At 39.0% G+C, this 17,093-nt stretch overlaps 1 protein-coding gene across 4 annotated transcripts in view; it reads left to right on the top strand.

The window, feature by feature from the left end:
* The window catches only part of LOC133550680 (protein JTB-like), a 10,710-nt gene extending 1,996 nt beyond the window's left edge, over window positions 1–8,714 (top strand). The window contains exons 3-6 of one of the 4 annotated variants that reach the window (XM_061896642.1): window positions 4,254–4,294; window positions 7,504–7,586; window positions 7,656–7,732; window positions 8,381–8,714. In XM_061896642.1, the coding sequence (XP_061752626.1) occupies window positions 4,254–4,294; window positions 7,504–7,586; window positions 7,656–7,732; window positions 8,381–8,537 (358 nt within the window). In that variant the 3' untranslated portion in view covers window positions 8,538–8,714. Of the gene's footprint in view, window positions 1–4,253; window positions 4,295–7,500; window positions 7,587–7,652; window positions 7,733–8,380 lie in introns of all 4 variants that reach the window. The other 3 variants (XM_061896641.1, XM_061896640.1, XM_061896639.1) reach the window with 3 other exon arrangements.
* The last annotated feature ends 8,379 nt before the right edge of the window (window positions 8,715–17,093 follow it).

Genomic DNA, 17,093 nt, shown 5'->3' with positions numbered 1-17,093 from the left:
AGTGTGTATTCAGAGCGATGTAACAGCCAATCAACAGTGTGTATTCAGAGCGATGTAACAGCCAATCAACAGTGTGTATTCAGAGCGATGTAACAGCCAATCAGCAGTGCGTATTCAGAGCGATGTAACAGCCAATCAGCAGTGCGTATTCAGAGCGATGTAACAGCCAATCAGCAGTGCGTATTCAGAGCGATGTAACAGCCAATCAGCAGTGTGTATTCAGAGCGATGTAACAGCCAATCAACAGTGTGTATTCAGAGCGATGTAACAGCCAATCAGCAGTGCGTATTCAGAGCGATGTAACAGCCAATCAGCAGTGCGTATTCAGAGCGATGTAACAGCCAATCAGCAGTGCGTATTCAGAGCGATGTAACAGCCAATCAGCAGTGTGTATTCAGAGCGATGTAACAGCCAATCAGCAGTATGTATTCAGAGCGATGTAACAGCCAATCAGCAGTGTGTATTCAGAGCGATGTAACAGCCAATCAGCAGTGTGTATTCAGAGCGATGTAACAGCCAATCAGCAGTGTGTATTCAGAGCGCAGGGAGTCAATGCTTCAGCGTCGAGCAGATATGTGTTTAGCAGGGGAGCAGCGGACATCGTACTCCCCTCAAATTATAAAAAACCTCCCAGTCACAACTATTACAAACATCACTATGAGCCCGTTGACCTTCTAGAAATTTCAACTGCAGCTCAGCTCGCTCGCAGTTCTGGCTTGAGGTGAAGGCTAATTAGCTTTTAGTGTAACGTTAGATCATTTTGCTGTGTGTGTGTGTATGTATGTGCGCGTGTGTGTGTGTGTGTGTGTATGTGCGTGTGTGCGCATGTGTGTGTGTGTGTGTATTAGGGGCAGCAAAGCCCTGTCTGTCTGTTATTTCATTGAACTCCATGGTGTTCAGGGATGAAAAGTCTCTCCTATTGCTATTGTACTATTTTTTCAGCTATAGTTACATTAATCATTAGTAGGGTTGGGTATCGAGTATCGATTGGAACCGGGACTAACTTTCCGATTCTCCCGGAATCGTTCAAAAGTTAAAATTTCGATTCCTAGTTTCGATACCCAGTCCGCCGACCGGAAAAAAATAAAAAGTCCGCCGACCCGGAAGAAGAAGCCGCTGAACACCAAGGAAGAAGCGCCCACCGCCGGAAGTGTTAGCATAGCTGAGCCTATGTAGCCGAGCGAGTCAGTCAAGCATGGATAGTGGGCGTCGGCGGTCCAAAGTGTGGCTTTATTTTACTAAAAAAAATGAAATATCGGCGAAATGTAAGACGTGCGGCAGGACTGTTTGGTGCTTAGGAGGCTGGATGTCCAACATGATGAAGCACCTCCCAGTTCATGGAGTACAAATAGATGTGTGTCCTGTCCTGGACAGGAGACACTATCTGTCCAGAACACTCACACATCCTGCCTGCTCATTTTCCTAAACAACAACTGTCTCTGATTTTATACTCTACCTGCTGTTAATCAGGACTGGCTTTTGCAAGTTGTTTATTATTGTTTATTTGCTTTTCTGCACCAGGTTAGCTCATCAGTGGGAGCACGGTAACATGTTTAAGTACCTGCAGCATCACACACTTGTGTGTGTAAATGTCTTTTCATGAGGTTTCCTGCAGCATCACACACTTGTGTGTGTAAATGTCTTTTCATGAGGTTTCCTGCAGCATCATACACTTGTGTGTGTAAATGTCTTTTCATGAGGTTTCCTGCAGCATCACACACTTGTGTGTGTAAATGTGTTTTCATGAGGTTTCCTGCAGCATCATACACTTGTGTGTGTAAATGTCTTTTCATGAGGTTTCCTGCAGCATCATACACTTATGTGTGTAAATGTGTTTTCATGAGGTTTCCTGCAGCATCATACACTTGTGTGTGTAAATGTCTTTTCATGAGTTTTCCTGCAGCATCATACACTTGTGTGTGTAAATGTCTTTTCATGAGGTTTCCTGCAGCATCATACACTTGTGTGTGTAAATGTCTTTTCATGAGGTTTCCTGCAGCATCATACACTTGTGTGTGTAAATGTCTTTTCATGAGGTTTCCTGCAGCATCATACACTTGTGTGTGTAAATGTCTTTTCATGAGGTTTCCTGCAGCATCACACACTTGTGTGTGTAAATGTCTTTTCATGAGGTTTCCTGCAGCATCATACACTTGTGTGTGTAAATGTCTTTTCATGAGTTTTCCTGCAGCATCATACACTTGTGTGTGTAAATGTCTTTTCATGAGGTTTCCTGCAGAATCATACACTTGTGTGTGTAAATGTCTTTTCATGAGGTTTCCTGCAGCATCATACACTTGTGTGTGTAAATGTCTTTTCATGAGGTTTCCTGCAGCATCACACACTTGTGTGTGTAAATGTCTTTTCATCAGGTTTCCTGCAGCATCATACACTTGTGTGTGTAAATGTCTTTTCATGAGGTTTCCTGCAGCATCACACACTTGTGTGTGTAAATGTCTTTTCATGAGGTTTCCTGCAGCATCATACACTTGTGTGTAAATGTCTTTAAATGAGGTTTCCTGCAGCATCATACACTTGTGTGTGTAAATGTCTTTTCATGAGGTTTCCTGCAGCATCATACACTTGTGTGTGTAAATGTCTTTTCATGAGGTTTCCTGCAGCATCATACACTTGTGTGTGTAAATGTGTTTTCATGAGGTTTCCTGCAGCATCACACACTTGTGTGTGTAAATGTCTTTTCATGAGGTTTCCTGCAGCATCATACACTTGTGTGTGTAAATGTCTTTTCATGAGGTTTCCTGCAGAATCATACACTTGTGTGTGTAAATGTCTTTTCATGAGGTTTCCTGCAGCATCATACACTTGTGTGTGTAAATGTCTTTTCATGAGGTTTCCTGCAGCATCACACACTTGTGTGTGTAAATGTCTTTTCATCAGGTTTCCTGCAGCATCATACACTTGTGTGTGTAAATGTCTTTTCATGAGGTTTCCTGCAGCATCACACACTTGTGTGTGTAAATGTCTTTTCATGAGGTTTCCTGCAGCATCATACACTTGTGTGTAAATGTCTTTAAATGAGGTTTCCTGCAGCATCATACACTTGTGTGTGTAAATGTCTTTTCATGAGGTTTCCTGCAGCATCATACACTTGTGTGTGTAAATGTCTTTTCATGAGGTTTCCTGCAGCATCATACACTTGTGTGTGTAAATGTGTTTTCATGAGGTTTCCTGCAGCATCACACACTTGTGTGTGTAAATGTCTTTTCATGAGGTTTCCTGCAGCATCATACACTTGTGTGTGTAAATGTCTTTTCATGAGCTTTTCAAAAATAAAGCTCTTTTGATGAAAGTGTAAATGGATTCATAATTTATAATATTTATATTCAAGTTCATAGATTTGATATGTATATTCTAGTTGAAAACAGCCCTATGAGGAATTTATAGTAAAGTTCATAAAAAGTTAATATAATTAAAATTAATGGTGAATGTCAGACTATTTCATTCAGAAAGACTGTAGGTTAGCTAGCTCATTTAAAATATGCTAAACTTTTATTTGACCCTGCCTTTTTTTATTTAAAGAAAGAATCGGAATCGAGAATCTTCAGGAATCGGAATCGAAACAAAGAATCGGAATTGTTCGAATTCAAACGATACTCAACCCTAATCATTAGTAATGTAGCAGCCTAGTTTTGAATGGCAGGGTCCCTGCTATCACATGTTGATACAAATATAACATTTACATAATCAAAGTCCACTACAGGCTTCCCAAATTCTGTAATAAATGAAGCATGATGAGTGGACTTGAAACTGTTTATTGTTGCACTTTTTATATGCAGAAGAAAAGTTGTGTCATTTTATTTCATCCAAACAACAAGTTGAGACAGTTTAATGTGGATTAACGTGAGCAGAATTATTATAGTGTTGCCAATGTTAAAAGGATAAAGCCATTGTTTACAAATCTGGTAAATAAATAACCAAAAAATCTATATTTTGTTGTTTTCTTACTGTACCGAAAATGAACCGAACCGTGACCTCTAAACCCAGGTATGTACCCAACCCAAGTTTTGGTGTACCGTTACACACAACAACAATTATGATGATACACACAAGAACAATAATGTTACACACAACAATTATGATGATACACACACAACAATAATGTTACACACAACAATTATGATGATACACACACAACAATAATGTTACACACAATGTGCCTTTCTGCTTGACTTCTGGGTGTGTGCTGATTGGTTGAGGTCATGTGATGTTGAGGTCATGTGATTGTGTTTCAGGGTGTTTGGAGCCGCCCTGCTGGCTGAAGACAAGACTGCAGGTAAAAAGATTCTCGTGCCCTATGGTCTTCTTCTATGGTTTATGTCCATGGTCTTCTTCTATGGTTTATGTCCATGGTCTTCTTCTATGGTTTATGTCCATGGTCTTCTTCTATGGTTTATGTCCATGGTCTTCTTCTATGGTTTATGTCCATGGTCTTCTTCTATGCCAGGGGTCAGCAACCTTTACCACTCAAAGAGCCATTTTGACCTGTTCCACAAAATAAAGAAAATAATTGGAGCCACAAGACTCTTGAAATGTATAATAAAAATAACACTGTATACAGAGTGTTAGTTTACTTTGTGCTATGTATAAACCAGTGCTATGTATAAACCAGTGCTCTGTATAAACCAGTGCTATGTATAAACCAGTGCTATGTAAAAACCAGTGCTATGTATAAACCAGTGCTATGTATAAACCAGTGCTATGTAAAAAACAGTGCTATGTATAAACCAGTGCTATGTATAAACCAGTGCTCTGTATAAACCAGTGCTATGTATAAACCAGTGCTATGTATAAACCAGTGCTATGTAAAAACCAGTGCTATGTATAAACCAGTGCTATGTATAAACCAGTGCTCTGTATAAACCAGTACTCTGTATAAACCAGTGCTATGTATAAACCAGTGCTATGTATAAACCAGGGGTCTCAGACACGCAGCCCACAATTAAATATGCAGATTTGATGTTAATAAGGTCAGTCAGTTTTACCTGGATGCCTACAATTCCTCCCTTTTTGTCTGGGGGACTGGTGGGTCACAGAGTGACTATTCCCTCGGACGTCTGCTGAGTAAAACCCAAACAACAACAATAAGGGCTTGCTACGATGGCACTATGTTTAGTGCCCTCCACAACTTGTACAAACCAGTCCGGTCACGTGGGGTATGTAACTTGTGTAGACGCACACATGCCACTGCAAGGCATTCTTGTTCAACAGCCATGCAGGTCACACTGAGGGTTGTGATATAGACAACTGTAACACTCTTACTAACATGCGCCACACTGTGAACCCACACCAAACAAGAATGACAAACACATTTCGGGAGAACATCCTCACAGTAACACAACATAAACACAACATAACAAATACCCAGAATCCCATTCAATGCTGACTATTCCGGGCTTCATTATACACCCTGCTACCACCCCCGCCCCACGCCCCCTCCTGCGTCGGTTGAGGTGGGCGGGGTTTGGTGCCAGCGGGGTGTATAATGAAACCTGGAAGAGTCAGCATTGCATGGGATTCTGGGTATTTGTTATGTTGTGTTACTGTGAGGATGTTCTCCTGAAATGTGTTTGGCATTCTTGTTTGGTGTGGGTTCACAGTGTGGCACATATTAGTAAGAGTGTTACAGTTGTCTATATCACAACTCTCAGTGTGACCTGCATGGCTGTTGAACAAGTATGCCTTGCAGTCGTTTGAGGATTGTTTGGAGGTCTCACACAAAACATGACCAGCCAGCACACACATAGTGTTGTGTGACAGCGGCCATAAGTACATTTAGTGGAAGATGTTACGGGTGTTGCCAGCGTGGCCCGCCCTCAATCTGGCTGTCCGGGTGAGAGTCGCAGTACACAAACCTCTCTCACATTTAGGGAAAGGCACTGAGGTCAGAAATCTCCTGGGAAATTTGGGAAGGTCAACAAGTTTACAGCTGAGCCACACTAGAGTGATCAAAGAGTCGACCCCTGTTCTATGCTTTATGTCTATGGTTTATGTTTATGCTTTATGTCTATGGTTTATGTTTATGCTTTATGTCTATGGTTTATGTTTATGCTTTATGTCTATGGTTTATGTTTATGCTTTATATCTATGGTTTATGTTTATGCTTTATGTCTATGGTTTATGTTTATGCTTTATGTCTATGGTTTATGTGTGCAGTGGTGATGTATGATGATGATGTACATGTGTGCAGCGGCGATGTATGATGCTGATGTACGTGTGCGCAGCAATGATGTATGATGATGATGTACATGTGTGCAGTGGTGGTGTATGATGATGATGTACATGTGTGCAGCGGTGATGTGTGATGATGATGTACATGTGCGCAGTGGTGATGTATGATGATGATGTACATGTGCGCGGCGGTGATGTATGATGATGATGTACATGTGCGCGGCGGTGATGTATGATGATGATGTACATGTGTGCGGCGGTGATGTATGATGATGATGTACATGTGTGCGGCGGTGATGTATGATGATGATGTACATGTGTGCGGCGGTGATGTATGATGATGATGTACATGTGTGCGGCGGTGATGTATGATGATGATGTACATGTGTGCGGCGGTGATGTATGATGATGATGTACATGTGTGTAGCAGTGATGTATGATGATGTACATGTGTGCAGTGGTGATGTATGATGATGATGTACATGTGTGCAGTGGTGATGTATGATGATGATGTACATGTGTGCAGTGGTGATGTATGATGATGATGTACATGTGTGTGGCGGTGATGTATGATGATGATGTACATGTGTGCAGCGGTGATGTATGATGATGATGTACATCTGTGCAGTGGTGATGTATGATGATGATGTACATGTGTGCAGTGGTGATGTATGATGATGATGTACATGTGTGCAGTGGTGATGCATGATGATGATGTACATGTGTGCAGCGGTGATGTATGATGATGATGTACATGTGTGCAGCGGTGATGTATGATGATGATGTACATGTGTGCAGTGGTGATGTATGATGATGATGTACATGTGTGCAGGAGTGATGTATGATGATGATGTACATGTGTGCGGCAGTGATGTATGATGATGATGTACATGTGTGCAGTGGTGATGTATGATGATGATGTACATGTGTGCAGTGGTGATGTATGATGATGATGTACATGTGTGCAGGAGTGATGTATGATGATGATGTACATGTGTGCAGCAGTGATGTATGATGATGATGTACATGTGTGCAGTGGTGATGTATGATGATGATGTACATGTGTGCAGTGGTGATGTATGATGATGATGTACATGTGTGCAGCAGTGATGTATGATGATGATGTACATGTGTGCAGCAGTGATGTATGATGATGATGTACATGTGTGCAGTGGTGATGTATGATGATGATGTACATGTGTGCAGTGGTGATGTATGATGATGATGTACATGTGTGCAGCAGTGATGTATGATGATGATGTACATGTGTGCAGCAGTGATGTATGATGATGATGATGTACATGTGTGCAGCAGTGAGGACGCTGGTGGCCCCCTGCTGGCTGCTGGAGGAGTTTGTGGTGACCAGTGAGTGTTCTCAGTGTGGTGCCTTCCAGACGGTAAGGCTAGCTTAGCTTAGCTTAGCAGTTAGCAGTTAGCATGACTGAAGTGTGTCATGTGACCAGAAGAGCAGGGCAGCGTGTGGACAAACAGGATATGTGGAGCGTGTCAACTGTACCAAGTCTAACAAAGATGACTACAAGAGGTGAGCACTCCCTCTCACACTCATTGTTGTGTTGTCACTCTCACACTCATTGTTGTGTTGGCACTCTCACACTCATTGTTGTGTTGGCACTCTCACACTCATTGTTGTGTTGGCACTCTCACACTCGTTGTGTTGGCACTCTCACACTCATTGTTGTGTTGGCACTCTCACACTCATTGTTGTGTTGGCACTCTCACACTCATTGTTGTGTTGGCACTCTCACACTCATTGTTGTGTTGGCACTCTCACACTCATTGTTGTGTTGGCACTCTCACACTCATTGTTGTGTTGGCACTCTCACACTCGTGTTGGCACTCTCACACTCATTGTTGTGTTGGCACTCTCACACTCATTGTTGTGTTGGCACTCTCACACTCATTGTTGTGTTGGCACTCTCACACTCATTGTTGTGTTGGCACTCTCACACTCGTGTTGGCACTCTCACACTCATTGTTGTGTTGGCACTCTCACACTCATTGTTGTGTTGGCACTCTCACACTCATTGTTGTGTTGGCACTCTCACACTCATTGTTGTGTTGGCACTCTCACACTCATTGTTGTGTTGTCATGACAGTGATTGTTGTGTTGTCACTCTCACACTCATTGTTGTGTTGTCATGACAGAGATTGTTGTGTTGTGGTGTTGCAGCTGCCGCTCGGCCGCCATGGAGGAACACAGCTTCTGGAAGTTTGAGGCGGCCATGTTGGCGGTGACGTCGCTCAGCGCGGTGGTTGTGGTCGCACGTCAGCGTTGGCTCGATCGCCTCGCCTCAGAGAAAGTTCGCCGACAGATCGAGTCTATCTGAGAGCTTCAAGGACATCCGTAAAAATCACAACTTTATTTCAAATCTTGTCAGCTGCTCATCACAAACTATAACAAAACTGTTGATGACAGGACTGCGGTGTCCAGGTGTCTTTGAACGCAGCATCAGCTTGTTGTTTAGGTTGATGTTCATCATAACAAATAAAACATGTTGACATCACCGCAACGTCCCAGTGTCCCTGAACGCAGCATTGGCTCGTCAATACTGTTGGTGGTATGACTGTTGAACGCAGCACCAGCCTCTTTCAACTGAGGCTCCAAAACATCTTCACAACACTGCAATATCCCAGTGTCTTTGAACGCAGCACCAGCCTCTTTCAACTGAGGCTCCAAAACATCTTCACACCATTGCAATATCCCAGTGTCTTTGAACGCAGCACCAGCGGATTGCAACTGAGGCTCCAAAACATCTTCACAACACTGCAATATCCCAGTGTCTTTGAACGCAGCACCAGCCTCTTTCAACTGAGGCGCCAAAACATCTTCACACCACTGCAATATCCCGGTGTCTTTGAACGCAGCACCAGCCTCTTTCAACTGAGGCTCCAAAACATCTTCACACCACTGCAATATCCCGGTGTCTTTGAACGCAGCACCAGCCTTTCAACTGAGGCGCCAAAACATCTTCACACCACTGCAATATCCCAGTGTCTTTGAACGCAGCACCAGCCTCTTTCAACTGAGGCTCCAAAATATCTTCACAACACTGCAATATCCCAGTGTCTTTGAACGCAGCACCAGCCTCTTTCAACTGAGGCGCCAAAACATCTTCACACCACTGCAATATCCCGGTGTCTTTGAACGCAGCACCAGGCTCTTTCAACTGAGGCTCCAAAACATCTTCACACCATTGCAATATCCCAGTGTCTTTGAACGCAGCACCAGCCTCTTTCAACTGAGGCTCCAAAACATCTTCACACCATTGCAATATCCCAGCGTCTTTGAACGCAGCACCAGCCTCTTTCAACTGAGGCGCCAAAACATCTTCGCACCACTGCAATATCCCAGTGTCTTTGAACGCAGCACCAGCCTCTTTCAACTGAGGCTCCAAAACATCTTCACAACACTGCAATATCCCAGTGTCTTTGAACGCAGCACCAGCCTCTTTCAACTGAGGCGCCAAAACATCTTCACACCACTGCAATATCCCGGTGTCTTTGAACGCAGCACCAGCCTCTTTCAACTGAGGCTCCAAAACATCTTCACACCACTGCAATATCCCGGTGTCTTTGAACGCAGCACCAGCCTTTCAACTGAGGCGCCAAAACATCTTCACACCACTGCAATATCCCGGTGTCTTTGAACGCAGCACCAGCCTCTTTCAACTGAGGCTCCAAAACATCTTCACACTACTGCAATATCCCGGTGTCTTTGAACGCAGCACCAGCCTCTTTCAACTGAGGCGCCAAAACATCTTCACACCACTGCAATATCCCGGTGTCTTTGAACGCAGCACCAGCCTCTTTCAACTGAGGCTCCAAAACATCTTCACAACACTGCAATATCCCAGTGTCTTTGAACGCAGCACCAGCCTCTTTCAACTAAGGCTCCAAAACATCTTCACACCACTGCAATATCCCAGTGTCTTTGAACGCAGCACCAGCCTCTTTCAACTGAGGCTTCAAAACATCTTCACACCATTGCAATATCCCACTGTCTTTGAACGCAGCACCAGCCTCTTTCAACTGAGGCGCCAAAACATCTTCACACCACTGCAATATCCCGGTGTCTTTGAACGCAGCACCAGCCTCTTTCAACTGAGGCGCCAAAACATCTTCACACCACTGCAATATCCCGGTGTCTTTGAACGCAGCACCAGCCTCTTTCAACTGAGGCTCCAAAACATCTTCACAACACTGCAATATCCCAGTGTCTTTGAACGCAGCACCAGCCTCTTTCAACTGAGGCTTCAAAACATCTTCACACCATTGCAATATCCCACTGTCTTTGAACGCAGCACCAGCCTCTTTCAACTGAGGCGCCAAAACATCTTCACACCACTGCAATATCCCAGTGTCTTTGAACGCAGCACCAGCCTCTTTCAACTGAGGCTCCAAAACATCTTCACAACACTGCAATATCCCAGTGTCTTTGAACGCAGCACCAGCCTCTTTCAACTGAAGCTCCAAAACATCTTCACACCATTGCAATATCCCAGTGTCTTTGAACACAGCACCAGCCTCTTTCAACTGAGGCGTCTAAACATCTTCACACCACTGCAATATCCCAGTGTCTTTGAACGCAGCACCAGCGGATTTCAACTGAGGCTCCAAAACATTTTCACACCACTGCAATATCCCAGTGTCTTTGAACGCAGCAGCAGCTTGTTGAAATTGATGCTCATTAAACTAATTAAAACTGTGGGTGGTATGACTCAGTCTGAATTGATGCTCCAAACGCCCATGTTGACATCACTGCAATATCCCGGTGTCTTTGAAGGCGGCGTCGGCTTGTTCAAGTTGATGCTTGTGAAAACTATTCAAAACTGTTGACATGGTTGGAATGTCAAAGTGTCTTCAAACGCAGCATCAACCTAAACTTAGGTTTTCATTTTACTGGATTTAGGTTCAACTTGATGCTCATCAAAGCTGATACAACTGCTGACATCAATGGGATGTCGCAGTGCCTTTAAATGCAACACCAGATTGTTGCTTAGGTTGATTCTTGTCAAAACTAAAATACAGTTGACATCACTGGAATGACCCAGCATCGTTGAACGCAGCATCAAGTTGCTGTTGAGGAAGAAAATCGTCAAGATGGTAGCAAAACATGTTTATGTCCCAGTGTCTTCGAACGCAGCATAAACTAGCTCAGGTTGATGCTTCAAAACTAACACAAACTCTTGACATCACTGGGATGTCCCAGTATTGTTGAATGCAGCATCCATTTGTTTAAGTGGATGTTCGTCAAAATGAACAAAAACTGTTCATATAAATGCAATGTCCCAGGATCATTGAAGGCAGCATCCGCTTGTTCACTTTAATGCTTGTCAAAACAAAACAAAAACTGTTGACATATCTGCAATGTCACAGTGTCTTTGAATGCAGCGCCAGCTTGTTCAAGTTGATGCTCATCAAGTTATAAACACTTGATAAGCACTGCAACGTCCCAGTGTCTTTGAATGCAGCATCAGCTTGTTCACTTCTTAATGCTTGTCAAAACAAAACAAAAAAACCTGTTGACAACACTGCAACGTCCCAGTGTCTTTGAATGCAGCTTTAGCTTGTTAAAATTGACACTTTGAAAACTTTATTCAGGGAAAATTGGCAATAAAATCAAAATGTTTCCAGCTTAAAATCTAATAAATATAAAATGTTTCCCAGCGTCTTTAGAAGGTGAAGGAACTGCACTAGTTATTGATCGATTACCTAATGATCCACTAGTTATTGATCTATTACCTAATGATCCACTAGTTACTGATCTATTAACTAATGATCCACTTGTTATTGATCTATTACCTAATGATCCACTAGTTACTGATCTATTACCTAATGATCCACTTGTTATTGATCTATTACCTAATGATCCACTAGTTACTGATCTATTAACTAATGATCCACTAGTTACTGATCTATTAACTAATGATCCACTAGTTATTGATCTATTACCTAATGATCCACTAGTTACTGATCTATTAACTAATGATCCACTAGTTATTGATCTATTAACTAATGATCCACTAGTTATTGATCTATTAACTAATAATCCACTAGTTATTGATCTATTAACTAATGATCCACTAGTTATTGATCTATTACCTAATGATCCACTAGTTATTGATCTATTACCTAATGATCCACTAGTTATTGATCTATTAACTAATAATCCACTAGTTATTGATCTATTAACTAATGATCCACTAGTTATTGATCTATTACCTAATGATCCACTAGTTATTGATCTATTACCTAATGATCCACTAGTTATTGATCTATTAACTAATAATCCACTAGTTATTGATCTATTAACTAATGATCCACTAGTTATTGATCTATTACCTAATGATCCACTAGTTATTGATCTATTAACTAATAATCCACTAGTTATTGATCTATTACCTAATGATCCACTAGTTATTGATCTATTACCTAATGATCCACTAGTTACTGATCTATTAACTAATAATCCACTAGTTATTGATCTATTAACTAATGATCCACTAGTTATTGATCTATTACCTAATGATCCACTAGTTATTGATCTATTACCTAATGATCCACTAGTTACTGATCTATTAACTAATGATCCACTAGTTACTGATCTATTACCTAATGATCCACTAGTTACTGATCTATTAACTAATGATCCACTAGTTACTGATCTATTACCTAATGATCCAGTAGTTATTGATCTATTACCTAATGATCCACTAGTTACTGATCTATTAACTAATGATCCACTAGTTATTGATCTATTAACTAATAATCCACTAGTTATTGATCTATTAACTAATAATCCACTAGTTACTGATCTATTACCTAATGATCCACTAGTTATTGATCTGTTAACTAATGATCCACTAGTTACTGATCTATTAACTAATGATCCACTAGTTACTGATCTATTACCTAATGATCCACTAGTTACTGATCTATTAACTAATGATCCACTAGTTACTGATCTATTACCTAATGATCCAGTAGTTATTGATCTATTACCTAATGATCCACTAGTTACTGATCTATTAACTAATGATCCACTAGTTATTGATCTATTAACTAATAATCCACTAGTTACTGATCTATTAACTAATGATCCACTAGTTACTGATCTATTAACTAATGATCCACTAGTTACTGATCTATTACCTAATGATCCACTAGTTATTGATCTATTAACTAATGATCCACTAGTTATTGATCTATTACCTAATGATCCACTAGTTATTGATCTATTACCTAATGATCCACTAGTTACTGATCTATTAACTAATGATCCACTAGTTATTGATCTATTACCTAATGATCCACTAGTTACTGATCTATTAACTAATGATCCACTAGTTATTGATCTATTAACTAATGATCCACTAGTTACTGATCTATTACCTAATGATCCACTAGTTACTGATCTATTACTTAATGATCCACTAGTTATTGATCTATTACCTAATGATCCACTAGTTATTGATCTATTAACTAATAATCCACTAGTTATTGATCTATTAACTAATGATCCACTAGTTATTGATCTATTACCTAATGATCCACTAGTTACTGATCTATTAACTAATGATCCACTAGTTATTGATCTATTACCTAATGATCCACTAGTTATTGATCTATTACCTAATGATCCACTAGTTATTGATCTATTAACTAATAATCCACTAGTTATTGATCTATTACCTAATAATCCACTAGTTATTGATCTATTACCTAATGATCCACTAGTTATTGATCTATTAACTAATAATCCACTAGTTATTGATCTATTAACTAATGATCCACTAGTTATTGATCTATTACCTAATGATCCACTAGTTATTGATCTATTACCTAATGATCCACTAGTTACTGATCTATTACCTAATGATCCACTAGTTATTGATCTATTAACTAATGATCCACTAGTTACTGATCTATTACCTAATGATCCACTAGTTATTGATCTATTACCTAATGATCCACTAGTTATTTATTGATCTATTAACTAATGATCCACTAGTTACTGATCTATTACCTAATGATCCACTAGTTATTGATCTATTACCTAATGATCCACTAGTTACTGATCTATTAACTAATGATCCACTAGTTAATGATCTATTACCTAATGATCCACTAGTTATTGATCTATTAACTAATGATCCACTAGTTATTGATCTATTACCTAATGATCCACTAGTTACTGATCTATTAACTAATGATCCACTAGTTACTGATCTATTACCTAATGATCCACTAGTTATTGATCTATTACCTAATGATCCACTAGTTACTGATCTATTAACTAATGATCCACTAGTTATTGATCTATTACCTAATGATCCACTAGTTACTGATCTATTACCTAATGATCCACTAGTTACTGATCTATTACCTAATGATCCACTAGTTACTGATCTATTAACTAATAATCCACTAGTTATTGATCTATTACCTAATGATCCACTAGTTACTGATCTATTAACTAATGATCCACTAGTTAATGATCTATTACCTAATGATCCACTAGTTATTGATCTATTAACTAATGATCCACTAGTTACTGATCTATTACCTAATGATCCACTAGTTACTGATCTATTACCTAATGATCCACTAGTTACTGATCTATTAACTAATAATCCACTAGTTACTGATCTATTACCTAATGATCCACTAGTTACTGATCTATTACTTAATGATCCACTAGTTATTGATCTATTACCTAATGATCCACTAGTTATTGATCTATTAACTAATAATCCACTAGTTATTGATCTATTAACTAATGATCCACTAGTTATTGATCTATTACCTAATGATCCACTAGTTATTGATCTATTACCTAATGATCCACTAGTTATTGATCTATTAACTAATAATCCACTAGTTATTGATCTATTACCTAATGATCCACTAGTTATTGATCTATTACCTAATGATCCACTAGTTATTGATCTATTAACTAATAATCCACTAGTTATTGATCTATTAACTAATGATCCACTAGTTATTGATCTATTACCTAATGATCCACTGGTTATTGATCTATTACCTAATGATCCACTAGTTACTGATCTATTACCTAATGATCCACTAGTTATTGATCTATTAACTAATGATCCACTAGTTACTGATCTATTACCTAATGATCCACTAGTTATTGATCTATTACCTAATGATCCACTAGTTACTGATCTATTAACTAATGATCCACTAGTTAATGATCTATTACCTAATGATCCACTAGTTATTGATCTATTAACTAATGATCCACTAGTTATTGATCTATTACCTAATGATCCACTAGTTACTGATCTATTAACTAATGATCCACTAGTTACTGATCTATTACCTAATGATCCACTAGTTATTGATCTATTACCTAATGATCCACTAGTTACTGATCTATTAACTAATGATCCACTAGTTAATGATCTATTACCTAATGATCCACTAGTTATTGGTCTATTAACTAATGATCCACTAGTTACTGATCTATTACCTAATGATCCACTAGTTACTGATCTATTACCTAATGATCCACTAGTTATTGATCTATTACCTAATGATCCACTAGTTACTGATCTATTACCTAATGATCCACTAGTTACTGATCTATTACCTAATGATCCACTAGTTATTGATCTATTACCTAATGATCCACTAGTTATTGATTTATTACCTAATGATCCACTAGTTACTGATCTATTAACTAATGATCCACTAGTTATTGATCTATTACCTAATGATCCACTAGTTACTGATCTATTAACTAATGATCCACTAGTTACTGATCTATTACCTAATGATCCACTAGTTATTGATCTATTACCTAATGATCCACTAGTTATTGATCTATTACCTAATGATCCACTAGTTATTGATCTATTAACTAATAATCCACTAGTTACTGATCTATTAACTAATAATCCGCTAGTTATCTATCTATTACCTAATGATCCGCTAGTTATTGATCTATTAACTAATGATCCACTAGTTATTGATCTATTACCTAATGATCCACTAGTTATTGATATATTACCTAATGATCCACTAGGTATTGATCTATTAACGAATGATCCACTAGTTACTGATCTATTAACTAATGATCCACTAGTTACTGATCTATTAACTAATAATCCACTAGTTATTGATCTATTACCTAATGATCCACTAGTTATTGATCTATTACCTAATGATCCACTAGTTATTGATCTATTAACTAATGATCCACTAGTTATTGATCTATTACCTAATGATCCACTAGTTACTGATCTATTAACTAATGATCCACTAGTTATTGATCTATTACCTAATGATCCACTAGTTACTGATCTATTAACTAATGATCCACTAGTTACTGATCTATTAACTAATAATCCACTAGTTATTGATCTATTACCTAATGATCCGCTAGTTATTTATTGATCTATTACCTAATGATCCACTAGTTATTGATTTATTACCTAATGATCCACTAGTTACTGATCTATTAACTAATGATCCACTAGTTATTGATTTATTACCTAATGATCCACTAGTTACTGATCTATTAACTAATGATCCACTTGTTATTGATCTATTACCTAATGATCCACTAGTTACTGATCTATTAACTAATGATCCACTAGTTACTGATCTATTAACTAATGATCCACTAGTTATTGATCTATTACCTAATGATCCACTAGTTACTGATCTATTAACTAATGATCCACTAGTTATTGATCTATTAACTAATGATCCACTAGTTATTGATCTATTACCTAATGATCCACTAGTTACTGATCTATTAACTAATGATCCACTAGTTATTGATCTATTACCTAATGATCCACTAGTTACTGATCTATTAACTAATGATCCACTAGTTACTGATCTATTAACTA

Source organism: Nerophis ophidion, linkage group LG04 (genome assembly GCF_033978795.1).
Source record: "Nerophis ophidion isolate RoL-2023_Sa linkage group LG04, RoL_Noph_v1.0, whole genome shotgun sequence".
NCBI lineage: Eukaryota > Metazoa > Chordata > Actinopteri > Syngnathiformes > Syngnathidae > Nerophis > Nerophis ophidion.
Note: the sequence above shows the minus strand (reverse complement) of the source record. Positions and strands in the feature narration are given on the sequence as shown.